This window comes from Limanda limanda, chromosome 1 (genome assembly GCF_963576545.1).
Source record: "Limanda limanda chromosome 1, fLimLim1.1, whole genome shotgun sequence".
Taxonomy (NCBI): domain Eukaryota; kingdom Metazoa; phylum Chordata; class Actinopteri; order Pleuronectiformes; family Pleuronectidae; genus Limanda; species Limanda limanda.
The window spans coordinates 10,357,104-10,385,021 of record NC_083636.1 but is presented as its reverse complement, the minus strand read 5'-3'; the positions used below and the strand labels follow the sequence as shown (position 1 = coordinate 10,385,021).

Here is a 27,918-nt window from a genome sequence, read left to right as displayed (position 1 = left end):
TCCACCATGAGATGTGGCTCCTGTATTAACAAAAACATCTAATTAGTTTATATTAACACTTCATACACTCTATTTATGTGTTAATTATAATATAAATATAAAAACAAATAATCCCCTCTCAGTATAAAAACGACTTGCTTCCTTATGACACATGTTTCCATTTGGGCCCCATTTCTAAGCAAAGCGAGTGGAAAACAGTCGTCTTACCCCACACTGAAATATTGTCTCATTTCCTGTCTGCGGGACCTCATGATGGCCTTGTACTCGCCAATACGCAGCTTCTTGCCGTCCACCAGGCAGGTGCGTTTGGGCCTCGGCTTGTACTTGTAGTCCGGGTACTTTTCCAGATGCTGCTTGCTGAGGCGAGCCTGCTCCTCGTAGTATGGCTGCTTCTCCAGGTTGGTCATGGCTTTCCAGCGTGAGCCTGGACGGAGGGAGAGAGAGAGAGGTGGAGGAAAACACTGTTAACAATCCCATCGATCTGTTTCCGGTGCCACAGCGTGTCTGCAACTGGCGAGTGTAGCTGAAGCACGATAAGAGAAATAACGGCAAAGCAGTTAACGTTAGAGCAAACCATTCAATAGGGGTTGTGATTATTTTACAGGAGCATGATGATAAAAATCTGTTTTGAGGAGGTGATTTAATTTGAGCTTGTACGTCAGCGTGGAAAATCAATTACAGAGTGTGGGAGGTACAAATGTCGGTGTGACACGTGTGACCCTCTATCACAAGTGCATACCGTCACTCAGTTGAAAAGCACACGCACGCACACACACACACACACACACACACACACACACACACACACACACACACACACACACACACACACACACACACACACACACACACACACACACACACACACACACACACACACACACACACACACACACACACACACACACACACACACACACACACACAGAGATAATGGTGCAAGTTTCACCCGGTGAGGAGAACGCAGATCTGGGAAAGCGAGGTTAATGAGCAGAACAGCGAGGACGACAGGTACTCATCTAAACTAATGAGGACTTCACTTAACCTGCTGCCGTCTCTCTGAGCTCCGGTTCTGCTCACAGATTTGTACCATCAGTCTCCTGCATGTGTGTGTCTGTGTGCGCGTGCGTGGGTGTAATCTTGAGCACGTTTTTTTTCCCCGTGTGTTTCATATCTGGGCTGAATTTGCACTTGACTACTGTATGTTTAATGGGTAAAAGCTGTCAGCACTTGGCTGTTCTCGCTCTGCTTTTTGTCTGTTCCGCGATCTGTTAGCAATCGAGAGACAGAAGAGGGGGAGAGGGGGGGGGGGAAAGAGGGGGAGAGAGCAGGCTTATTAAAACCAGATTTCCCTGTGTTATAAAACGCTTAGGAGCTCTTTAAAATGTCAGGGCCGATCCCGGCGGTCCGGGGGAAATGTCAGGCGGCCTCGCGCTGCTTGTTTAATGCATAATGAATTATATCATCATTTGTCGGAGCCGCGCTCTCCCCAGCCGTTCATTAACAGCAGCTTACACAATGCCGCCGCTTGTAAAATCACCGCAAGCTTCTATTTGTGTGTGTGTGTGTTTGAGAAAGCGGGAATCATAACCCACAGTGCATGCATCTTCCTTTGTAGTGGTGACAGGGGTGAGACAAAGGCTACGCGCTCGTGTGTGTGTGTGTGGCGGGGGGTGTGTGTGTGTGTGTGTGTGTGTGTGTCTTACCGAGGATCTTGCTGATGTTGGAGTTGTGCATGTCAGGGAAGGCCTGCAGAATCTTTCTCCGCTCGTCCTTGGCCCAGACCATGAAGGCGTTCATCGGCCGCTTGATGTGAGGCTCGCTGGTGCCGCGACCCCGGGCCTCCCGGAATATCCTGGAGTCCGACACGCTGGGGGAGCCTGGGGGGGGGGGGGGGGGGGAGGGAAGGTGTTATGGAGACAATATAGAATATACACGTAAATAAGGTGCTTAACAAGATGGTTTTTTTTACGACATCCTCTTAAGGGAAAAACAATGACATTTAATTGTTATTTGATTTTAATTCAATATGTTTAATTCTATGCTTTATGGGTTTGAGAAAATTCTGTTGCTTCTTAAAGATTTAAAACTGCATAACAATCTGATCTTTTATTTGAAAGAAGCCTAAATGTAAAATGATTCTTTGCTCATTAAAAGGTTTGAGAGATGCAGGGTTTTCACAGGATGTCAACATTAAAAAAGCATGTTGTTGATGTACATACATGTTGTAGTGTTAGTTATATATCCTCTTATAAAACTCCTACACTTAAGAACAACATTTTGTTGCCTAATTATTCTATATAGCAATTGAAAGCAAGTTTTGTCACCTAAAATACTCCATGCACAAGTGTGTGTGTGTGTGTGTGTCCTTGCGTGTGTGTGCCTACCGTCAGAGTCTCCACTCATGGTGAAGTCCAGCATGGCGTGGCTGAACTTGTCCTCCGCCTGCTGCTTCAGCTGTTGACTCAGACTCTCCAAGGCGGCCTTGTCCTGAACAACACAAACAGTTCACAGCGAGTGAGTCAGTGACTGTGAACTGTTTGAATGAACCGAACCACGGACGCGTAGTGACGCCGGCTCCTTTCCTTTCTCATTACCAAACATCATCGCTCATGTGGATGATTTTAAATAGATTTATATTTTTTATTTCGCAGCAAAAAACTGTTTTGTGTCACAAAAAAATGGGTTTGAAGCATAACTATCAAACAAGATGTTCACTGCTCTAAAGCCAAGTTTGTCCGGTGAAACTCTTTAAACTTCAGTTACCAATGAGTAATCTCAGTCTCAGTCTAGTCTAATCTGCAATAAATCAGTTAATGATATTGTTATTATTAATGAATCCAAACAGAGAGAAAGCAGATAAATAGCAGCAGCAGTTTCGGGACACAGACAGTTTGTGGTTTTGTTCATTTCCATGTCAATCTGCCGAAATGTTAATGTCAACATCAAATTGTTAGAGTGCTTTGCGCCTGCACGCTTGGACCCACATCTGTGTGTATGTTTGCATGTGCAAAAATGTTGATTACATTTAGTCCTGTTTACATGTTTACGGATTGGTGTGTACACTGTATAATATATGTGTGTCTGTGTGTGTGTGTGCAGCGACTCCTGGCAGCCACCTGCGAGAGCCGAGTGCGGCTGCTTGCCTCTCTCTCCTGCAGAGGCCCCGGAGGGTCGACGCATTATTGAGCGACAGAACGAGTGACTGCGGCGCAGACGAGAGCGAGGCCAATCCGCGCGTCCCCCCCGGTATTTATTACAACCAATAAAAGGCTGATTTACTGAGCATTTACATGCTTAATGCAAACAGCCGGCACACTCTGCACTAGAACCTGGCTGCCGACGAACACACACATGCTCTGGCACAAACACACACCCACTCACCCACACACACACACACACTGTAGTGCACCAGCATTTTACAGTTTAATTATACGATTAGCGCCGGCACCCACAACACTGTCGTCTTCTAAAACAACCTTCCAAAAAGTGTCCCTCTCCATTTACATGTGACCCTGGCGAGCTGGCTGACTGGTGGAGGGAGGGCAGAATGATAATGAAATGCATTTTCTCTGTTTTTAGTCCAACAGAGTTTAATTGTTGGAGATAATTTCCCCCCTGAGAGTGGAATAAATATGGCTAAAAAGACAGGGAGGGGAGAGGCTGATAAAAAGCCAGAGACCTACTGGAAAACGTTCATTTTTGTTTTTTTAAAGCCATTTAAAAAGTACTTAATTTTGAATTCATAAGTTTTAATGAATAAACAATAATCTTTGGTTGGGTTGGAATGATTTAGTCATTTTGTATGTAAATCAGAGATGTTTTAGATGATCAGTCGAACCTTGTGCCAGGAATTAACAGAGCATAAAATATGTCCCACAGTTTAAGATTTAAAGATTAAATGTGCTGTTGCAACACTGTGATGCAGTGTGTGTGTGTGTGTGTGTGTGTGTGTGTGTGTGTGTGTGTGTGTCTGTGAGGCTGCAGAGACAGAGATGAACAGGGAGACAGAGTGGATGACAGCCTAGTCTGACATTAAGCCCCGGTACAGTACATGAGAAAAGTGGATTGAATGGCTGACACTGGAGCCAAGACACAAAGTAGCGACAAAACTAATCCTCTGAGTGTGTCAGAGATGACACCGTGCTATCCGAGCGCCGAGATGCTTCGCACTTGCACGCGTAGCACAAAGCCAAAGGGCCGAGGAGATGGGAGTCGGCAAGAGCGCGTAGCATCGGTGTCATGGTTGTTTAAAAAATATATATATATATCTATATAGATATATATATAGCTGGGACTTTAAATTAAACAATGTGAGAACTTGAAGTGTGTTTTTAACTATTTATAGTCTTAATTTAACATGAAAAACTGCATTGTTTAAACCTTTTAAATTTGAATGTTTTATCTTATAAACCATTATAACATATATTCTTATATGTTAAAATATAGTTGTTTATTAAAAAAGGACAAAAACAAAGCAATGTAATAAAGTGAATATAAATTGCTAAAAAACCTCTGAAAAAACCATCTAATGCAATGGCCGTGTCTAACAAACTATAAAATATGCAATAAAATATTTAACTTTCCTGCAGAATTGATCAAACTTCCTCAGCATCTTGTCGATGTAACAGTTTATAAAACTGAAGTGTTTACACTGGATCTCCAGTAGATGACTGTGTACACTCTGTCTTAACGTGCACACTAAACCTGGGCTGAGTACAGTGTGGGTGTGACTGTTTGAAACAGAAAGAGACAGATAAAGATGTTGAGTGTCAGCGGTGCAGATGCTTCAAGTGCACTGTTCCCTCGCTCTGTGTGTGTGTGTGTGTGTGTGTGTGTGTGTGTGTGTGTGTGTGTGTGTGTGTGTGTGTGTGTGTGTGTGTGTGTGTGAGCGAGCGAGCGTGCACGACCTGACTCCCAATGTGTTTAACAAATAACTACAATTTAGCCACGCTGCCGAGGAGCCGGTGCCGTCACTTCGCATTACTGTCTCTCCGACACTCCGCTTTGCCACACACACACAAACGCACACACACACACACACGCACGCACGCACGTAGCCCTGCAGTGTGCCTTACAGACACACTCATTACCTCCGAGACGCCTCTGGTTCTACCTTATCTGGCCCCGTTTAGCTTCAGCACATTTCAGCGAGCACAATGTACACTGATTTGCCTCCTACATGGTGCGTAGGGATGGCACATGGCACGACAAATTATTACCAACAAGCGAACAATGAGCCGACGCAGCTTGTGAGGACTTTGGATACTCTTTTTCTTCCTTTCGCGAGAATTTATGAATTTAGACTAATTTCTCATCAAAGTCCTGCGTACATTTGCATCCCAAAGATCACAACAAACACACATAAAGACTTTAAAGTGCTCAAGCGGTCTTAAATATACAATTATGGATCTATTTGTTTTATAATACCAATGATTTTGTAAAATTTCATTATATTTAAACATCATTTCACCGTCTCTACACAGTTTGACACCATGCCCGGTTTGATAGGTGTAATTCAAAGTTGTCTACCTTGTCCGTGCGTCCGTTGTTGAGGCTGAGGTTGGTGACGGCGGCCACCTTTGCGTCCAGGACCTGCTGCTCCCGCTTCAGGTGCTCCTTCATCTGCCGGGCCTCGGCGAAGGCCTTGCTCACCGCCTCGTGGTCGCTCAGGTAGGCTGTTGAGGACAGCGATGACAGCAAGTCTGCTGAGGCACAGACAGGTACGGGGACGCAGAGAGAGGACCAGCAATTAATTGGGTTATGCACATTTGTCAACATGTTGATCTAATTCATTTAGAGCATCTTTATCTACTTTACGTTTACTTGTAATGTGTGTGTGTGTGTGTGTCTAGGTTTGGGAGGCTGGCTGGAGGTTTTCAACTGGAATAAATCTTCCCCTGAACCATAAGGTAAAGACATTCCCTCGCACTTGATGAGGGGAGTTTGGAGTGTGTGAGTGTGTGTGTGTGTGTATGTGTCACTCTCTCATTTTCTGTGTGCGTCTCTCTCTATGACTTGAAGGCACACACACACACGCACTGACCATTTTAGCCTGTCGAGCTGGGCATGTGAGTCATAGTCTGCCCATAGCTAGCCTTGAAACACACTGCCCACCACCTCTCCACCTGCCCTCAGCCGTACACACACACACACACACACACACACACACACACACACACACACACACACACACACACACACACACACACACACACACACACACACACACACACACACACACACACACACACACACACACACACACACTCATACCTCTTCTCATCTGAACCCTCACTGTTCTACTGACCAGATGACTCTTATTAAGGCTAAAAAGTCCTGCTAATTTCCCTGTGAGAGAACATCTGTCCCGCCGACCGGGAAAGGTCAGATCTCCTCGTCACCTATTATTTGTATTATTTCCGCAGCTTAGCCGCCGATGAGGCATCTGAGGCATCTGCCCTGACCGCAGTGTGTATTTGTGTGTGATTGTGTGCGCTGCTATCGCCTCTCTCTATCAGCCGTGTTAGCTCTTAACAAAGAGCTGTGGCTGGCTTATGGGGCCTTTATCTGCGCTAATCCGCACCGCTAATGCCATCTCAGGCCAGATTACCAGATTCAGATTGGTAATGACAGAGCCGTGAACTCTTTCAGAAGTCATAACCGGAAAATCTGGATGTGAGCGGGGGTCGAAAAGGGGGGGGGGGGGGGGCGGGAGAGGACAGAGGAGGGAGAGGAGAGCGGGCGATGGAATCGGGTGGCAGTCAATTTTAATCTGGTGTCAAAAGAGGGAGGGGGGGGCAAAGGATATTCTAGTGTGCGGGTCGCTCTCAGACTGACAGCAATGCCGACCATCCAGACAAGTGAATGTGACCCAGATACAAGGGAAGGGGGTCTCTCTCTCCTTCTCCCTCTTTCTTCTCACCCCACACACACAAGTTTAGTGAGCACCAAATCTCTCCAGACAGGCACAAATACATTTTCACCCACAGAAACACTCTGACCGGGAGATGAGGGACAAAAAACAACATATGTATGATTTTGGCAGAGGTTGCAGGCGCTGACAGCCCTTCAGTTTGGTTTGAGTGGATGGATGGATGGATGGATGGATGGATGGATGGATGGATGGATGGATGGATGGATGGATGGATGGATGGATGGATGGATGGATGGATGGATGGATGGATGGATGGATGGACATGCCTCTAGGTTGGTAGGTGTCAAAATCGAAAGAGATGTGCACTATGGAGAAGTTATCAGAGACAGACTGAAACTGTTCACCAACAATCTTCTTTACACTAAATAAACCAATATTACTTTACTACTATTGATATACCTCTCTAACACTAGGCAAAACTCTATGAAGGTTCATTTAATCAGTGATGAAGTAGATGGAGGTTTAAGTACAAAAAACACAATTTAAAAATTAAATTGTTACTGTTTATGTCACTTTAATTTTATGGCTATTTAAGGTGGAGCTAATTTATATACTAAATACTTTATAAACACTTTAATTCAAATAAACTGAGTTTCTATTGAATACCTACTGCTGTATGAATGTAAAGTAACGTAGAGTTGGTTTTACTAAGATTCATTTCCATCATCTTTGCCGTTGTTTTACGTGTCTGGAAGATTTTGAATTTTTTTTAAAACCCTTTGTTCTAACCCAACAAAAAATACTTTTAACTTCCATATGACTCAAACTGAAGAAAAGACACATATGGAATCTGTAATTACAATTTATATCTGTGAACATTTCCAGACTTAATCACTGACTAGAGTTCTGCCACCATTTTTAATTCCACTGCATCCTCTGCATGTGTGTCTGTCCGTCTGTTCCTGTTCTCGCTTAATTTAAATAACCTGAACACACGCTCACTCCCACATCAAACCGACCGCCTCTAGACTCTTTTCCAATTTGTCCGCCCCCTCTATCCCCCTCTGAACTTGCAACACGATTCCTAATATGACTTTGAACCGTAATAACAAATGTGCTGGTGCCTGCCTGAGTAAACTCAGTGGCAACAGATGGGACCTATGTGTTCCTACGACATGACTTGGATGAGCAACACAAAAACACACTGGTATCCACACACAAATAATTCCGCAGGGATCACACACAAACTTTAAACACTGTAATCCATTTTTCTGAACAAAAAACATCTGGGACCGCAAATCCACTAATCTGATATTAAATCCTCCGATTTGTTGAAAAACAGTGAGATTAGCCAAGAAGTCAGAAAAAAATGACTAACTGCCTATTGCATAGGAGGAGGAGGTGGGATTGTGTTAATGTGAGTGTGTGTGTGTGTGTGTGTGTGTGTGTGTGTGTGTGTGTGTGTGTGTGTGTGTGTGTGTGTGTGTGTGTGTGTGTGTGTGTGTGTGTGTGTGTGCTGTCATTGTGTCATTGATGCTGGGTGTTTGCGCTGTCCTGGCTCATGTAAGAGGCTTGTCTAATCTCATTGGTGATACCTCCTGTCTGTCATGTGCTCCTCTCTTTATTATTCCCCCTCGCTTCATCGCTTGGGAAAAAAAAATGTGCTAATCCCCATCTCTCTCTCTCTCTCTTGCTCTCTCTCTCTCTCGCTCGCTCTCTATCTCTCCTATGTCTCTCTGTCTCTTTCACTCACTAATAAACACATAACAATGAAGCAGCCCCGAGGCAAACAGCGACATGGAACAAAAACACAAACACACTAATTATAGCCTGTTACATATGTGTAATATTTGAACTATCAGTGTTGCGTGAAAAATGGATTAAGAGTACAAAAAAATAGTGATTAGTTTATGTCATATTTTATGTACGTGTGCATATGGCCGGGTATGATTATGGTACTGGCACGAGCAACAATAGAGGAGAACGAGGAGAAGACTATTCTCGTCTTTGCCACTACCAGCAGAAGTATCACTGTGTCCCTTGAAGATGTACATATTCATATTAGGAAGCAACGATTTTTATAAGGTTTATTATCATTGGTTTATTTTTATTCTTATAGTTGCTACTACCACAGTTTTCATGATGTTTCAAAATATATGCTAAACTAACAGATGCTATTTTTTTTTATATAACGCACAATCTTTAACGTGTGTGCTTCAAGTGACCAAACGAAAGTAAGCACGAGATTAGTCTAACCATCTTATTAGCAGTAGATTTATTTAGTAGTTGTTGTAGTATGTTATAACAAGTTAAGCCCTTAAGTTTTCTGTGTGCGTTTGTGTGTGAGTGATTGACATTTCATTCTATTTACCTATTGAGCTGACTCTGGTCGGTGGTCCTCCGATGCTGGAGGGGGCGATGCTGTGCTTCATGGAACCGGCGTGGCCCAGCTTGGCAGCAGCGGCACCAGGGACCTGTGGGGAAGTTGGGGGGGAGTTGGGTGACTTGCTCTCGGATGCCTTAGGCTTGGCCGACAGGTTCAGTGGCTGTGCACCCTCACTGTCCTGCAAAAACCAAAACAGCACAGTTTCGCCTGCTGTGACCACCGTAGAAATTTGGAAGCGGGAGGCCGGAGGGACCCCCTCGCCGTATCTTTACCGAGACAAACTCGTACGGATCAAACGGGAAAAACCCATGCACAGCAAATCGGACGGAAGCCCGCGGGACAGATAACGAGGTGCATGCCACTGCCTCCGTCTCCAAACAGCTCGTCATACGTGAAACAAATGAACAGAACACACAAGAAATAAATACTCATACATTTTGGTGCAAACCACTGACATTCACATGCAGGATATCTGACTGCCGATCACGGCAAAGTCAACCTTCAAACAAACCAGAGACGTCATGACTCATGCACATGCACATACACAAGCTACATGCAGGCTCCGGTAAACATGTGGTACTGTAACGCTGCTCCGTGACAAATGTTGCAAACGAGGGCAGCGACGAGTACAACAATCAAACGTGAGGAGGAGAAACACCTTGAACTGAGTCTGTAAACAGCCAACACTCCTCTACGAAAAATAACACTGCGGACTGTCTTTAGAGCCGTGAGAGACTACAGACACTGGGACGTCTCAGTGTATCAAACAGCACATAGAACAGAGGACTGCCTGCCTCTTCAATGAGCACTTACTCCATTAGACGCAGGGGACCAGCAGCAGTTTCTGCCTCAAACAAACTCACACCCCAACCAACATGTCTTTTGAAGTATCCGTTTTTTGAGTATTTGTATAATAAAGTAGGCACCATGAAGTATGATTCCAATTATCACCCTGTATTCATAGATCTGTGTCACTCATCTAAATCAACCGATGTCGGCACACAATAGACCAGACTGTGGTTCCCTAAATGAATCGCCATGTGGACCGCCACACGAAGCCCTGAGCTGTTATTACGTTAATCGTCATGGCAACAGCACCCCTACCGGTGACCTAATCCAATCAGAGGGAGCTTCCGAGGGTCACATGACAGGAAGGAAGGAATTAGATCGCCCAGGGACCAGATGTACACGGACCACTCTGTGTAATTAAAACTCCGCAATTAAAAGGCAGACACAACACGGGACGGCTTAATGGGCCCGCCAATAGAGACGCACAACGACAGGCTGTGTGTGTCTGCTGTAGGAACACAACTTGTTTATTTTTAAGGTTATTTTGTTTTACTCCCTTATTTACTTGACTTTTACTTATATAAGAATTGCCTTTATGTGTGGATTTTGAAAAGGGAACTTTTAGCATTACAGGTGTGGATCTACTGTAGTTCAATTCAAGCCACTGAATAGAACAGAGACATTATTTTTCTTTATTTTTGGATCATTAGTCTAATTGCTGCGGAATCCAACATACAGTAGCAAGTACTGTATGTGTGTGTGCCGTATCTCCACTCATTAAGGCCGACTTTTCCTGATTCCCACTCTTTGAGTCGTACTAAGCCTTATGAGCCCCTCACAACTCAATTAAGCCCTTCCAATTAAGCCCCGACATGTGTACGTGCCTGTGTGTGTGCGTCTGCGATCCCAAGTTTGTGGGTGTGCGTTTGTGTGCGTTGAGGCCTAACCGGATTGTCCTTCATTAGGGGGGTCTTTCTAAATAGACGGAGGGACCCCCAAAGATGCCTTCAGTGAGACAATGGGCCGGAGAAGAAGAGGAGAGAAAAGAGAGACGGGAAGAGAAAAAAAAAAACTGAGCAGGATCTTCTCAATCCTGACCCCGTACTATGGTGGGCTTTGGCTGCGAACACGTTTGAATATTTATTACAAATAGATAATGCCTCCGCCTCTTGTACAGTGGATGGGGTGGGGTGGGGGGGGGTTCTTCTCTGCGCCAAGCCAAATCCTATGGTGGGAAGGTGGCCAACCTGCATTATGCCAGTGTGGAGGAATTAGTTGAGACAGTGGAGCTGAGAGGCTTGGACCGACTTGTTTATGAGTGTGTGTGTGTGTGTGTATGTGTGTGTGTGTGTGTGTGTGTGTGTGTGTGTCATTGTTCAACAAGCTCTAAATCTCATGACAGAGTGTGTGCGTTTGTGTGTGTGTGTGTGTGTGGCTCTAAAGCCTCTGAAAGGCTTGGAATCTCGAATTAATACAATTGCTTTGTGTCTCTCTTGGCTGATGAAATAGTCTCCAGCTTTGAGGCCGAAAACATGCAGAGTGACAGCGAGAGCCAGAGGGACAGAGAGAGAGAGAGAGAGAGAGAGAGGGAGAGAGAGAGAGAGAATGCATGTATGTGTGTCGATGTGTGTGTGTGTGTGTGTGTGTGTGTGTGTGTGTGTGTGTGTGTGTGTGTGTGTGTGTGTGTGTGTGTGTGTGTGTGTGTGTGTGTGTGTGTGTGTGTGTGTATGGATGCATACATGTGTAAGCGACATCAGGCCTCTGCATCTTATCACAGAGGCTGACGGTTCAATTAACAGGACAAGTGTGCTCGCTGCTGTCGTTTATCCTTGTCAGGTCTGTGTGTGTAGGTGTGTGTGTCTGTGCTACAATGTCCACAATCCAAACCTTGTTTTGTGCCTCTCTTCCTGCATCTCTCTCTTCCCGTCTCTCTTTCCTTCCCCCCTTCCTTTCCTTCCAGCTACAAGTGACTGTTGGGATATTAATTATACTGTCATATCTAATTCTATCAGACAGCTGACGACACAGAGGAGGCAGATATGACACTGTGTCTTACAGTCTGTGGCACAGATTCAAACACTAATTCCTCAAGTATGCAAACGTGCTTTGCATTTTCTACTAATTTGTATTTGGGGAATACAAATTAGTACGTCGACAACAGTCACATAGACGCGACTTTACCTATGACAGTGACAGTTTTATCCCTTCAACTGCACTAGGCCATAAAAAAATACATGTTCAGATTGTAATTGCTGACTCATATACGTGATATCAACTCAAGGACACATTAGTTAAAGTTTATCCTTTTACGGTTATACAAGGACATCAAACGTCATTAATCGCATTTTAGCCAAAACCGCAAACCAAAGGCCACAAACATCTTCCTAAAACCTTTTAAAGTGATGACGGGGGTCTGCACTACATGTTTGCGTGTGTCTGTGTGTGGAAGAGGGGGGTGTGTGTGTGTACTATTGACATCTGGTATATTGCCAATGTATGCCAGATGTTGTAAATTGAGGTTTCGGTCTCCATTACAGCTGTATGCTACATCTGAAATTCAAATGTGGATAAATGTGAGTAGTAAGACACAATACTTTACTCAGTAAAAGCTGTATTACAATTGTACAAATACTAAATACGTCTAAAAGCTCAGAATTTAAAAAAGAGCTTGAGTAGAAGTACAACCTTGTGTAGTTGTATACTGAGTATGCAGACTGGCTACTTTAAGAGTGATACAATATATATCTATTTTTGTTGCAAGAAAAAAGCATATGATCTAACTATTTTCTAACTACTAGGTGGTGTTCATTTAAACTCCCTGATATACATACTAAATATATTATATATTATTATACAATATATTACAGAATAGTAATACATATATAATAATTGTTATAATAACAATTGTATGTGCATTTGTGTAAAACATATTATATAAATATTAATATATACATGTTGTACCTCTTAAATGTGGTGGAGTAGAGGTAGACTGTCTTAAAAAAGAGGAAATGGTAAAGTAATATATAATTGTAGTGAAGTACGCTACTTACTTAGTTTATTTCCACCGATGCGTGCGTGTGATGCATGTCAGCGACAGGACTGCATATGGTGAATAACTTGAATTGCACTATTGTATGGGTCTGTATGCATGCCTGCCTAAAAATCCACTCTTGCATAGAATAAAACTGCATGTTTGCTGCAGTGATTTTTTTGCATGGCTGTGTGTGTGAGTGTGTTTGTAAGTGTGTGTGTGTGTGTATGGGGGGATGCATGGTCTCTAGTTGGTATCTTGTTCGACACCTGTGTGTGTGCCCGTGCATTTGCACACGTGTGTGTGTGTCTGTGTCTCACCCGAGGGTAAAGCACTTAAGCGTTGTGTGCCTGAGACCAAACAGCTGTGAGCAGAGGCAGGCAGCAGGTCTCTAAATGACTAGAGACCTGAGAGCCCACAGGGGGAGCACACCTTTGAAATATACATGTCACTCACCCAGAGAGACAGACCGAGAGAATGAGAGGCATGAAAAGAGAGAGTTTGGGAAAGAGCGAGAGTGCTGGACTGTTTCGACCGAATGAAAGAAATCAAAAAAGAGGAGAAGGAGGTTGAGAGATCGACAAAGCTGAGAGAGCTACTCCATGGAGGAGGAGTGACACCAAAACAGCTCTGCGGCCAATCTGCCATTTTGGCTCCATGGGGCCCGTCCGGGTCTGTGTGGGTCTGCTGGACCGGGGAGGCCATTACAGCTTCCTGCGTCCCCTCCACCACAGGCCGCAGCACTTGCCTGTCAGCCCAACTCCATATATATGGTAATAAGACGTGTGTCAATGGGGTGGGATGGAAGTGTGTGTGTGTTTATATGTGTGTGTAGAAGGAAGGACTGAGGGACAAGGAAGCAGGGGTGCAAGATCTGAGGTCAACCACAAGCTTTAATCCGGACTAGGAGCTTGTCCTAACTGTCTGTGTATGCTTGTGAGATCAAAGGAGTTGGCACAGTTCAAGAACAAGTTGATGGCCGAGGATGACTAAGTGGAAAGAAAGTAAGAGGGGTGGTGTGGAGACAAGAGGAGACGAAAGGAAGAAAGAGGAGACAAGATGAGAGAAAACACAAGGAGGATGGAATAGATGAGATTAGAGGGAGAGGAAAAAGGAGGAAGAAGAGAAGGATGGGAAGGAATGGGAAGCAAAAGTATAAGAAAAAAGGTAAAAATAAGAAAAAAGGGAAACTTTTCAGTAATATGATAAAATGTGGGGTTAGAGCAAATCTGAGCTGAGATTGTCAGACTCAGTGGGATCTCAATAGTGTTGTCCCGCACACTCGCGTGTGTGTGTGTGTTGATTTGTGACTGACCACTACCCTTGTGTAAGGAGGGAGGGGGGACAGCAGGGGTCACAGGGTTATGTGTGTTTGTGTGCGTGTGCTTGTACAAGTGTTTATGGGAGGGGGGAGGTAGTGGGGGTCTCAACAGCCCACCAGATATTCATAGAATTCCACTTGAACGGGCACAAGGCCTCCCCTCGCCCCTATTGGGCAGCCAGCCGAGAAAACGGCACAAACACCAATCCATCCTCAAGTCCACCTCGACCACATGCCGGCTAGACCTCTGTGATCAAAGTTGTTGGTGTTTCACTTGCAGAGGTGACTGTGGAGTTTAGGATCTAGTTGGAGCAAGGCGTGCTTTAGTATGAGGAGGTGGCCGTCGCTCAGGACACAAGATTCTGGAAGCGATGCAACAATCAAACAAGCCGGGACACAAATCTTCAGACCATGCACTTCAGTGAAAGACAATCCCAGTCTGTGTTGAAACACCAGGAAGGCCAGAGTGTGTACAGTTAGCAGGTGTCACAAAATTTGCAGTTTCTTAAAAAAGTAGAAGAACTTTCAAATGTTGACAGTCACTGCACTGAAAAAAAATCAACTTAGATTTGGAAAATACTTTGAAAAGTTGATTTTCATTGAAAGTAAACAGAATAATCTGTATTCCACTATCAGGTCAATAGCTGAATTTTCATAAAATACTTTTTGGATGGAAATGTTGTTTTCTAGACTGGACATTTGAAAATAATAGTTTATATTGATCAAATAGGTTTGACAGTTGACTCGTAAACTCCTCTGGCACTTCTGGTATTAAACACAGACTATTACATGCACACGCACTTCTCTTTTTACCTTGTTCTTGTGTTGTTGCGGGGAGCTGCGGCCTTTGTCACTGTGGGAGTGTGTGTTGCTGGGTGGCGAGTGTCTGCCCAGGTGAGCCTGGGACTGCATGCTGCCTCCGTGCTGCTTGGCCCCCGGGGAGACCTGCATGGCCGCCAGCTGAGCGGCATAGAACTGCTGCAAGGTAAGAGAGAGAGAGAGAGACAGGTAGAGAGGAGGCGGAGAGAGAACAGAGAGACAGACAGGTTTTGACAAGAGGGGAAGAGGGGAGGGGGCGGCAGGGATAGTAAGAAAGGAGATGGAAGGAGGGGGGGGGAAAAGGAGAAGAAAGGGACAACATGAATAAATGAATACTTGAGAGCGCACAAACAAAAAAGAAGACGGTGGCTAAAAAGCTCTGGAAGAAGAAGAAGAGGCCATTAGTGGCCGGGCTTGTGTTTGTGTGACAGAGAGGGACAATTCCACTGTCAACCCCCCCCCTCACCCCATGGGAGAAGCGCTAACAGCCTCTCTGACAGGCCCAGAGATGGCCATGTCCCCTCCAGGTGCATCGTGGGAGAAAGAGAAAACATTCGGGCTATCGAGGTCACGCCGGAGAGCCCGGCACTTGCTCAAGGTGAAAAAAAAGTGATGATGTAGAGGGAAAGAATGAGAGAGAGAGAGAGAGAGAGAGAGAGAGAGAGAGAGAGAGAGAGAGAGAGAGAGAGAGAGAGAGAGAGAGAGAGAGAGAGAGAGAGAGAGAGAATTTTGTGGAGCTACATGCCAGATGGGACATGCCAGAAGTGTCTTGTGCATACGATGTTTTTAGTGCGCCGACAATAAGATGCAAAAACACACAAAAACGATATTAAATAGTCTAAAACAAAGATAAACTGATTCAATAACTGCCTAGGGAAACAAAACAAAAAACATTACCCACATTTCTTATTTATGTATTTAATTAATTTCCAATTAAATGGAGGCATTATGGCTTGAGCCGCTATGGTGTGAACATACTCGGGAATATTTATGCAATACCATTGTATCACACAAAACAGTCTCTGGCCTGTATTTCCACAGCAACAGACACAACATAATATTCACAACTTGGAAAGAGCTTCAACATTCATAAACACGTCTTCTTCATATCTTCATCCTCGAAATCATCCTGCGGAGCTCAATCTACTTTCATGTCCGCTAATACAAATCTCAGAGATGCCATTTTTTTGTTTCTCTCAGAATTGTTATTCGCTCCTCTGAAGAGCAGAACGGTTATTTTTTGTGAGAAGTAACTGATGTGTTTTTTTTCTCTTTTTTGAGTAGTTATAATTGTTATTTATTTCTGGTGGAAGATTTCTCTGGAAGAGGACCATTCTTTTTTTTTGGAAGTTTAACTTCCGTCCTTCTGTTGGCGCTTGGCTGCCGGCCACCAGCGTCAGACAAAGGCTGGTTTATGCAAATGGACGAGGAAGAGATGCTGTCACTGCTATTTCTCTCTCTCTCTTTCCCTGTCTGTTTGTACCTCTCTCTATCTCCCTTGACAGCCACATTAGCGTCTGCTCCGCTCTGCTATCTTAAATAAAGGCATTTATCTCTTTTTAAACAAACAAGAAACACAAAAATGAGCCATTCAAACTGGCAGCAGACACACTCGCACAATGAAGTGGTTGTGCTGGAATAAACTCATATTTGAATGTGCAGCACTCTCACGCCTGACTGTCATTCACATGTGGCGACGAGTACACTCACTGTGCGACAATGCAACAGCGACATAGAGGCAACATGTCTTATAGAAAAGAGAAACTTTCACGTGTGTGAGTTTGACTTCTCTCAGCACCTTAACATTTTGTTTAAGCCTCTTCTTAAAATATTTTTTGTTTTAAATAGAAAGTGAACATCTTCTCCAATGAATGAGTCTGATTCGGTTTATCTGAGGCTCTGATGAAGTTTCTCCCTGTTTTGGGAAAAACCTGTGCCCACGGTGTCTGCCGCTGCTAAAGACACAGAGGGGAACGGTGATAATTGAGGTACATGCAGGAGAGTGTGTGTGCTGCTGCTGATGTGGAAATCAGATTGGTCATGCTCTGGCAAGCCACACGGACACGGCTGCGGAGGACCAGCTCGCCCAGATCAGATCAGCCTCCGCTCGCCCGTTTCTCTTCAATTAGCTGCACTGTGGTTCCTGAGAGAGAGAGTGATGGAGGGGAGGGAGGTGAGGGTGGGTGGTGCAGCCGAGCATGAACACCCTTCACCCCCCCCCCTCCCTTCCCTACCAGCCAAACCCCCTAGCGAGTGGACCACAGGCGGTGTGTGTGTGTGTGTATGTGAATGTGTGTGTGTCCTGCCATATTCGGACCAGTGGTTCAAAGGCCTCTTTATTTGCGGAGTGAATTGAGTTCCATTACAAGGCCAGCTCCCGTCACTCAAAGCCTGCTCAATGGGCCGGCGAGCGATGACACACACACACACACACACACACACACACACACACACACAAACACACACACACACACATACACACACATTACAGAGGGCAGAGGCACTGTGGAGCGCGCCCAGAGCGTCGCCACAACGACATACATGTCAACAAACAGGAAGTGACAGCGCAAAGCCCCCTGGGGTGACTGGAGGAGCGAACTCACACAAGCGCAGGCAGGCACAAACACACACACACACACACACACACAAACACACACACACACACACACACCACAATGAGTAAAGGGGGGGAATGCAATCGTAGTTGCAGGATGAAACGAAGGAATTTGAAATGTCACTCACTAGCCAGACATACTGCTGAGCTGTGTATCTGTGTGTGTTTGTGTGTGTGTATGTGTGTGTGTGTGTGTGTGTGTGTGTGTGTGTCCGTTTGAACTGTTAAGACCAGCTCCTCACTCCTTCTGTCCATAATCCCTTAATGTGACACCAGCGCCAACACATCTGCATGTGTTTTTCTGTGTGTGTGTGTGCATGTGAGTGTGTCTAGTGGTCAGTGAGTTGGTCACATGACACCCACCCCCCTAATGTGTCCGTGTATGTGTGTGTAAGCATGTCCAGTCTGAGCTCTGTTGACAAGAACTGAGAAGGTGACATGTGACAATTGTGTTCTCTGAGTGAAGATGTGGGGGTGATTGTTTGGTATTAGTACGATTGATGCTGTGTGTCTGTGTGTGTGTGTGTGTGTGTGTGTGTGTGTGTGTGTGTGAGAGAGATTCTTGGTCAATAATCTGCAGCTTTAGTCAGATTACCATCTCGCCTGGTCTTTGTTGTCGGAGTTAGCGGCGCTTCAGAGCAGCTTGAGCTCTATTGTTTACACGGACAACGAGGACTATTGTACGGATCTTAATGGATTCCTCTCCGGCGTTCTGTCTGTCTGACTTCCTGTCTGTCTCACCGCGCTTTCTTTCAGCTGCTGAGTGTTTTTGGACAATGTAAAACCTCTTTATCAACTTGTTTCTTTCGTTCCTTGACTGCTGCTATTTTTAGTTGCTATGTACTACATCCTGTGGTCCATCCACTCATACTATATTGGGCTATGTACTATGTTTTGAGTACCTAGTATGTTTCATTCTTATATGTTCTGTCTCCTTATATTTTTACACCGGGAATCAGAGAGAAACGGCATTTCAATAAAGTTGACTTTGACTTTTGTCACTAATTTCATCAAAACTTTGTGACGGAAATAAGTCATAAATAACATTTTTTAAAACAATCCGAGTGGATAATGGATATTTTTTACGCCTTTACACCAATAATGCGCCATTGACTGATGATTGTAAAGATTTATTATACTGTGAATAATCCTTTTCCTTTTCTCATTATGTGTTGAAGCCGAGACGGCCGCCTATCTCTTCTGCGTATTGATTTCACATCGATCCCCTGCCGCTATCACAAAATGGCATTTCCTTGCAACTCTGTGGGGTCTATAAGGCCGAGGAGGATATACCAACACTGACGCAATCCTCACGTCTGTGGAAAACGCTTCGCTCGGCTCTTTCTCTCTCCCAGATAAGGTTTTTCTGGAGGATGGAGTTGTTCGATTGATTTCCCGTTTACCTCCTCTCAGCTGTTCCTGCCTCTTTCCCCATCTCCCCCCTCTCTCTCGCCCGCCTGTCCGTTGTTCCTCCATCCATCTCTCCGGTGTACATTGCGGTAATCCAGGACAATATGTTCCAACATCTGCCTCTCCATATGATGCCTGACCCGCGCCATTGACCCTGTTTATATCACACACACACATTTTCTCCCCCTCTCGAACATCCACACTTTTCTCCTCCACTTACCTCCACCCCTCATCTGTCGTTCTCACTGTTTATCCATTAACTGATCATCCTTCTAAATACCTCTCCGGCACCTCTGCCTTTTCCCTCTTATCGCAGATCTCCCACTGCCTCGCCAGGATAAGTGCATTTTTCTTTCCTTTTTTTTCCTAGAGCTCTGTCTGTCCTTCTCAGTCCATTTGTGTGACGTGGATGATATCAATGATATCAAGGGTCAATAGGGAGATAGATTAACATGCTCTAATGCACAATGTCACTCTCATCCCCCAGATTAAGATGCTAAATGCCAACCTTGTACACTCCAAAGCCTTGAAAACCTTCTGTGGAGGATTGTGTGTTAAGCTCCCATTGACTGTGCGAGCTACTCTGCAGATTTCTATGGAGGATGTTTCAAACATAGATAGAGCTTTAAATCATTGAGAGATTAATACATTTTTCTAAGAACAGCACTTAACTCAAAGCCACGCTATTGAGACTTTCTCTCTAAGTCTTCTCTCTTTCTATACAGACAGTTTTAATGCAGTGTGATCTAAGAACAAATCTCACTAATTTCTTCCTTTATATCGACAGTTTACCGAGGACACTTTCAAGTTAAAGACTGGAATGTGCTAAATGCTTAATGGTGTAATATCAGGATCCTCTAAAAAGTTAATAATTTAGTAAATTACATGTGCTTTAGTGAAATAAACAACTGGTTTATCAACTAACAGCATGGTTTGTGGATTTTGGGCTTCATATTCAGAGTCTTGATCATAAAGACTTTCAAAAATAATTTAATTTAAAAATATATGGACCTTAAACTAAAACTTTGTGTTTCTGTTGTTTTTCATCATGTCGTCAGGGTTTTTTCAGGTTGGATTTAAGACAGTTTTTATCATAAAGACTTTCTGGTGGTAGAAAGACTAGCCTTGTACTATTGGACATGATACACACTAAATTATTAAAACAATTTTGTACTTAAAACAGATATCAAGACCATATTGATTTACTCTGTGTTTCATGTAACTGTGTGACACGGTGTACATAAGGTGTGTTCACATATACTCCCATGATTATGTGTGTATGTGTACCGTTTCTGAAGATCTTTTATTCTCTATCTGTATGTGTACGTCTCAGCTAAGTGGGTCCACTTGTGTCCTCTCTTCCAAACCACTGTGTTGCCTCGGCGACCTGCGGCCCTGGCTCACTGTCATGTCTCGTCTCGGGCAACATAAACACCCCCTTATCAAATGAGGGCGCAGAGGCGATCCCAAAGGAAATCCGTCCACATTGAGACATCTGTACTTGTGTCAGCCCGGGCAAATCCGTTTCTTTCGGACAAAGCCTTAATCTCGAAGTGTATGTGTGTGTGTGAGATAGTGAGCATATGTGGAGTGTGTGTGTGTGTCTGTGTTTTTTTCGGGAGGATTGTAAGAAAGAAATCTGCTAGTGAGATGTGTTTTTGCACTTTGTATGTCCTCTCACCCCTCCCTGCTGGTTTAAAAAAATCCAATTGCAAGGTGGACAAAGCAACTGGAGATTTTGAGTGAGTCTGAACATATGGACAGCTAGATTGGAACAGTAATACCAGCACAGAGGACATTATTCTCGGTCGGAACACACACACACACACACACACACACACGAGTGATAATGAAACAGTGACGACAGCGGTGTCCATTCTCTGGGATAGCTGCTCTATTCTCCCTGTAGTGTCTAGCATATGTGGCTGACAGGTGCAAATGTATTACACACACACTGCCTCACCTTTAACCCATATCTTCCCATCATCCCCTCTGTGAGTGTCAACAGTAAGTGAAACAGATTCAGCGGTTTCTCTCGGGTGCGAGCGTGTGGTATGTTTTATGATATGCGTTTCAAAGTGACTGCCTGTACGGAGGCCGGGCCCCGACGCCAGAGGTTAATGTGTTTCAGAGGACGTCCATGCAGGCTCTTAACCCCCCCGGGAGAAGGGGACCCCCAAAGCTTACGTGGACCAGAGTGGAAGTACTGTATGTGAGGTCTGGTCTGTGGGCGTTTGTCGGCGTGCGGGGTTCAGAGGGAGAGAGCGAGCGAACGAGCGGTTGTCAGGAAGGTCAGGATGATACAGAGCGATCGGCCACTTATTCTACACATGCAGACAGAGCGGGTAGCAAAGTCAGACTCATGTTGATAAGTGGGAAAACAGATGTTGACTCTCGATGATCTTGTCTCTGATTTTAAAATGATGGCTGGACATCGTCATGTACATACTCAGTACAGCCAATATTTTGGTGTGGCTTCCTGTGTTGGCAACAGTTCTACTATTTTGTGCCTTTGAAGAGTTGGGACAACATGTAAACATAATTCTGATCTGCTGGGTTAAAAATTCTATCGTTGCCCCTCTGCTCTTGAAAGAGCCTGGAAATGTCTTCAGCATCCTCCACAGATGAACTCTGACAGTCGATCTGAACATGTCGGTCCCGCTCCAGCTGACTGCATCAGCCCCATGCACTTCCTGTCTCGGGTCTTGGCTGAAGGCTGTAGTTACACTTGTCAGTTGCGTGTGATTTCTGAGCTCTGATCGTGGAGATCATGTTTTTAGGAGATCGCTCCCCTGTCCGCACTTTGGCGGAAAGTGACAGCTGTGTATCCAACCCCTGTGGCTGTGTTTGTGGTCCTGTGTTGCAGCAGTGTGTGGTGTGAGCACCGTCAAGGGAGTGGGATTTATTCCCAGTTGGACCACCCAGGTGAAAAGGAAGTGATCAGTTTGTAACATTTAAAGTGCCCTTTTTCTGTGTCGTATGTTATCTAACCTGGAGCTGTAGGGGTCCCAGGCCAGGTGTGGCGGCAGCAGCAGCAGCGGCAGCAGCCATCGTGGTGGGGATGAGCTGCAGAGGGTAGGGGTCACCTGAAGACAAGAGAATATCACCTTTTAGCATTTTTCACTCTTGTAATTTTTAGCGCAGCAATTTTTACACACCACTGCCCCCTTCACAAAGTCCTTTATTTCTCCTCTCTTCTCGTGTCTCCTTTTTTCTCCTCTGTGAATCCCCCCCTCTCTTAACCCTCACCCATCTCGCTTCTCTCCTCCCTCTCATCCCACCTTCGCCCCCCCCAACCCCCACCACCACCACCTGAGTCCCCCTCCGCAGCTGTTAAAGCCATCCTTTGTGTGCACTGCCGGTAGCGCCTTAATGAAAAGCCTGATTGTGTGTCCTCCTCCTTAATACCCCCTGACAAAGAGCAGCGAGGTGAGGGGATTCTGATAAAGCTGGCCCCAGCGTCCTAATTAAGAGCCGCCATCACCGCTCTCTCTCTCCTTTTTTCCTCTCTACTCTCAACTGTCTCTTCTTCTGCTTTGTGGGAAGAGGGCTACTTTCAGTTTTCCTCTCTTGCTGCCGCTCTCCCGTTTTCTCTCTCCCCGCGTCCCTCTTGTTGTCATCTTTCTCTCTTCACAACTTACTCTGCACCTCTTTCTCCTCACCCCTCTGTCATGAATGATAAATCAAAAGATAGACGGTAAGACAGGGCAGAGGTAGAGATGACAGAAGTGCAAGGGAAGGGTGCGGGTTATTAGTGACCAGGTGCAGATAGGCTGTGTTGTAATTACTCACACAGAGAGAGGGAGGAAAAGGGAGGGAAAGAAAGGTCAAGGATGAGGAGAGGAGAAAAAGGAGAACAGAAAAAAGTGAGGAGATGAGACAAGAGGAGAATAGAGAAAAGATGATAGGAGTGGAGGAGAGGTCACAAGAGGAGAAAAGGGAGGAGGGGAGAAAGGAGAGAAGAGGAGGATTGGAGGAGAGGAGAGGTGAAAAACAGGAGAGGAAATGAGAAGGAGAGGAGAGGAGTAAGAGAGGAGGAGGCGAGGAGAGAATACTGAACTTTATTATGGTCATATTGATAACATTTCAAATGTGTCGGCTCACAATTCTGACTTGCCTATATCCACCAATCACATTACAGTACATGAGGAGTTCATCTTTTTCGACCGGCGTCACGCTGAGGAAACTTCTCTCTTCAAGGAGAAAACTTGGGAATGTTCACAGGACCTGACCTCACATTTCTGACCTGGACTTTCAGTGCTGTGCTCAGCCTCTTGGCCCTGGCAGGACCCTCTACTGTGCATGTGTGCGCCCATGTAAGCGTGTGCATGTGCGCTTTGCATGAGCCAGACTCTCTTTTCGACATACTTTCCCATATAACTATTTAAAAAAAAAGAAAGTGAAGCTGAGACATTCTTTTCTCCAGCATGGGAGGGGGAGGGCAGGAGGAATTTGAGAATTATTTCAGGACTGTGTATTCTAAGAGATGGGGTCTCTTCTCTTTGCAGCTCCATTGGACAAACTTGATATTTATGCTCCTCCTGGGGGTCGCTGTAACAAAAGGGAGAAGGACGGAGGAAAGCAAACATGTTGCTCTTGGCCTGGGGACAGGGGGACCTCGGCGGACGGGACCGACAGTTCTCACTGACAAACCCACGAAAGAGGGAGATGGATGGAGGCAAGAAAGAGACGCAAACATTTCACCAGTGTCACTTTAATGTGGATTTATGCACAAATTTAGATTTTTTAAATAACTTATAGGGGCATTGCACTGATTTAAAACATAAAGCTCAGTTAATTATTTGCTAAACCTACAGTGTTTCTGAGGTTTAAACTATAGCAGGGACTAATCTTGAGAGTCCCTCAGCTTCCTGTCTGAATGCATTTAAAGGTCCATTCCAGCATTTTATCATCTCTACAACAAACATCTGCGCTAAGGCCATATGTGGAATAACATATAATGCATAAGCATCACTAAAACTTTGTCTTTGGTAACTGAGAGCTGTGCTGTGAATATATTTCATATTTACTTTTTGGTTTACTTAACAAATAAGTAACTTCCAAATCAGCCGTAAAGTCATCAATCAAAATGCAGGTCTGTTTTGCACTAGTTTAGATTTCAATCTACAAAATGTAAATTATAGAAAGTCCTGGCAACAACATGGAGGTGTTATCTTTAGCTGTAACATGTTGTGTTGGAAGCTCGAACAGAACAAGTGTTACCGTTCAACAAGTGTTTCAACCAGGCAGCCACTCAGCGCACAGAAGTCCATACTGTGCAGATAAGATCTATTCTCATCCTCAAAGCTATGAAGCGCCGTGAGAATATGTCAGTGCACAATGCTACACATGTCCTATTTAGAGCCGCGGCACCAAAAAACTACATCGCCTCGCTTTGACTTTGAAAGTTGCCAGAGAGTTTTCTCAGGGGCGGCTCAGCCTGGCGCCGCGTGCCAGTCCGGTTGGAGTTGGCCGAGGCAGTGAAAAGACAAGCCCACCACTTGACAGGGTATTTACGTGGGTAGTGGGCATGGGTGAAGATGGCACTAATTAAAATGGAGTGGACTTGTTTGGGAAGCTGTGAAACTCGAAGGGGGTGGGGGGGGTTAGAGCTTGCGTTTCAGTGCACGCACACAGATCTGCGTTTGAGTTTTTTTTTCTTCCTTTGTATCCCTTTTGTGTTCGGAAAACTCGCAAAAAACATCTCTGGCTGCCTGGACGATTGTGTGTTTGTGTGTGTGTGCATGTGTGTGTGTGTGCATGTGTGTGTGTGTGTGTGCATGTGTGTGTGTGTGCATGTGTGTGTGTGTGGGGGCTGTGTTGGAAACATGTTCTGGCTGCGTCCCTTGTTAATGTGAGGAGAACCTGGGGCAGGTCACATTACCACCCTCCCCCCCCACTGTGCATTTATTCCCAGCATCCCCTGGCAAGCACCCACCCTTCTCTCCCTCTCTCTCTCTCTCTCTCTCTCTTTATCTCCCTTACTTCTTCTTTCTGTCTCTCATGGTAAACAACACATTGCCACACAGCCGGAGCTTGATAGCCAAAAAAAATAAATAAACATGTCCGGTATTTTCTTGTTTTATACATCAAAAAATAGACAAGACAAAAGTAAGGAGCCAAAAAGATTGAGAGAGAGAAAGAGAGAGAAGGAGATAAAGAGAAAGAGGTGGAGAGTGTAAACAGGAAGGGTTGTATTTGGACTGGTTTTTCTATTAAGAGAGAGAGAGAGAGCTGTTGTTGTAGGGGCGAGCTTGTCTTTTGGGAAACAGTCGGAGTCCTTGTGTGGGAAAACGGTCACACTCTACCTTGCCTGGTTTTTCAAGAACATTTGAAAAAACGTACACAAAAACCTCTTTGACTCCACAAGTTGCACATATTAACAAATTTTTCAAGTGCACGAGTGTGTGTGTGTGTGTGTGTGGTGTTAGATTGTGCGTGGTTGTTACTCACTGCAGCCAGGCTTGTAGTTGAAGCCAGGGGGCATGAGGAAGCCTTGCTGGGCTGCGGCAGCCGCCAGGGTCCTCTGGTCCGGGGGAAAGACGGGAATCATCAGCGGAGGGAGCTGGCCCTGGACCTGCTGATGAAGGTGGGAGAGGCGGGGAGGGAGGGCAGGGGTGGGCGTGAAAGGCAGTGAGGAAGGATGGGTGGATGGTGGAGGAGGAGAAGAAGAAGAGAAGGGAAAGGGAGGTAGAAAACATGAGCATTTGCAATCTCTTTGAATAACCAACCATAGATATTCACTGAATACACACATATGACATAAGTCTGAAAAGACACTGGTAAAGTAACTCTCTCTCTCTCACACACACACACACACAGAGATACACACAGATACACACACACACAGACACACTCCACCTCTTTGATTCAAAGACAAAAAGTGAATCACGAGGACAGTTCACTCTCCTCTCACAACAGCTGGCCTCTTCCTTTATTTGGATGATGATGTTCCCTCCCATCTCTCCACATCAAACCCCCCCCTCAAACCCCCGTCCTTCTCCCCCAACAACCCAAACACACACACACACACACACGCACACACAGACGCAATCCTGTCTGCGCGCGTCGGCAGAGAGCCATACGACTTCACAAGGTTTCCAGGATTTTAAAAAGGAGACGCAGAAAAAAGCTCCTCCGATGGGTGGCTTTGGCAGGGATGACATTAGAGGGGGAGAGAGAGAGAGAGAGAGGGAGAGACGGAGAGAGAGGGAGACAGAAAGAGAGAAAAGTAGGAGACAGATGGTTGCACTAAACAGCGTTCTGCCAAAAACAACACACAAAGACTTGCGTGTGATGGACCGACTGACAGTTTGAAAAGCGAAAAAGACATGAAGGGATGAGGAGAGGAAGTGAGGAGGAGAGGGAGAGTGGGAAAAGGTGAGAGGAGGAGGAGGAGGAGGAAGAGAATGGATCTTATCTCAACTGTACTGTAAAGCTAAAATGTAATGTGGTCTGAGGAACAGACAACAGACATAGAGAGGAGGAAGGTGTTCAAGACAAATTCTGTGCATACTTTTTTTACCATTCTCCTAAAAAAGTCAGAACAAGAATACAAATGTTTTTCTAAAAAACTTGTGGGAAACATCCCATAATCAATTGAGCCTCGGTGACTCTTCAGCTCTATAGGTCAATCAGCCTGTGTATCTTTCTTTAAATTTATTGGATATATCAAGATATAATGTGGTGTTACCAATTGGCACCATTTACTTTTTAATGTTTGGACATGCAGTGCTGTGCCTACACTGCACTGAGATAAAATCGAATAACTAATTAAACAAATCCGTTTCATCACTACTGCACTTCTCCTGCATTAAACTTTTTCATGCAATATTCAGGTCGTTTTTTCAGACTTTTATGTTTTCAGTTCTGCAAGACATTAAGATTAAAAAACGCTATAAAAACAGGTGTTTGAAAACAGACTTTAAAAGTATTAGGAGTCCACCTGTGCTGGCTTGAGGGACAAGCTTTGTCATTTGTTCAGGGATTGTTTGCAGCCATGTTTTCAGTTTATGTCCTGATATTAAAACCTCTACTCGCATAATAATTAGTTTTCCCCTCCTGTGCCGTAGTAGAAACCAAATCTGACATTTACAAGTCGAAGTGGACAAAAATCAGCTCCGTTTTGAAACAGATCAAAACATAAATACTTAAATTAAAGAAATTATGTCTTTCTAAAGCAAATAATCCAAGTGGACATAAAGGGAAATATCAGTGGACTTCCATTAAGTTGGGGGTGCTTGTGTGACTTATAGCCCTGTTCCTTTCCCACAATGCCTAATACTTAACACCCTAACTTTGCACTAAAAGCTTCCGTTATACATTTCTCATGTGAGCAGAAAAGTGATTTTACAGGCCGACTGACCCTCCTCATGACGATTAAACTAACTGCATGCGTTCAAATGGCAGCGTGTCCCTTGAAATCAAACCCCTGATGGGGGTTGTTAGGTGTTTGACCTGTAGTCCCGGTTGCACGGCACTTTGTTCCCTCTTTACAACTCGTCTCTCCCCCTTCTTCCTCTCATTTTGCCAGGAGGCCAGAGAGGTAATGGCTGAATAGGACAATAAGCAGGTAAAAGCTGTTTGATGTGGAAAATTGATCTGGATGGATGGAAATGACTGGAAAATGGCTCCACAATCATAAGGAATGCGGCTGTGACACGACACAATC

The 27,918-nt window shown here is 44.8% G+C and overlaps 1 protein-coding gene across 5 annotated transcripts in view; it reads right to left on the bottom strand.

The window, feature by feature from the left end:
* sox5 (SRY-box transcription factor 5) overlaps window positions 1–27,918 on the bottom strand; it is an 87,165-nt gene that overhangs the window by 2,163 nt on the left and 57,084 nt on the right. For 2 of the 5 annotated variants that reach the window (XM_061073904.1, XM_061073906.1), the window contains 8 exons: window positions 25,701–25,827; window positions 22,239–22,333; window positions 15,218–15,382; window positions 9,249–9,441; window positions 5,533–5,708; window positions 2,388–2,490; window positions 1,707–1,880; window positions 208–424 (listed from right to left, as the gene is read on the bottom strand). In XM_061073904.1, the coding sequence (XP_060929887.1) occupies window positions 208–424; window positions 1,707–1,880; window positions 2,388–2,490; window positions 5,533–5,708; window positions 9,249–9,441; window positions 15,218–15,382; window positions 22,239–22,333; window positions 25,701–25,827 (1,250 nt within the window). The remainder of the gene's footprint in view (window positions 1–207; window positions 425–1,706; window positions 1,881–2,387; window positions 2,491–5,532; window positions 5,709–9,248; window positions 9,442–15,217; window positions 15,383–22,238; window positions 22,334–25,700; window positions 25,828–27,918) is intronic. The other 3 variants (XM_061073907.1, XM_061073905.1, XM_061073908.1) reach the window with 3 other exon arrangements.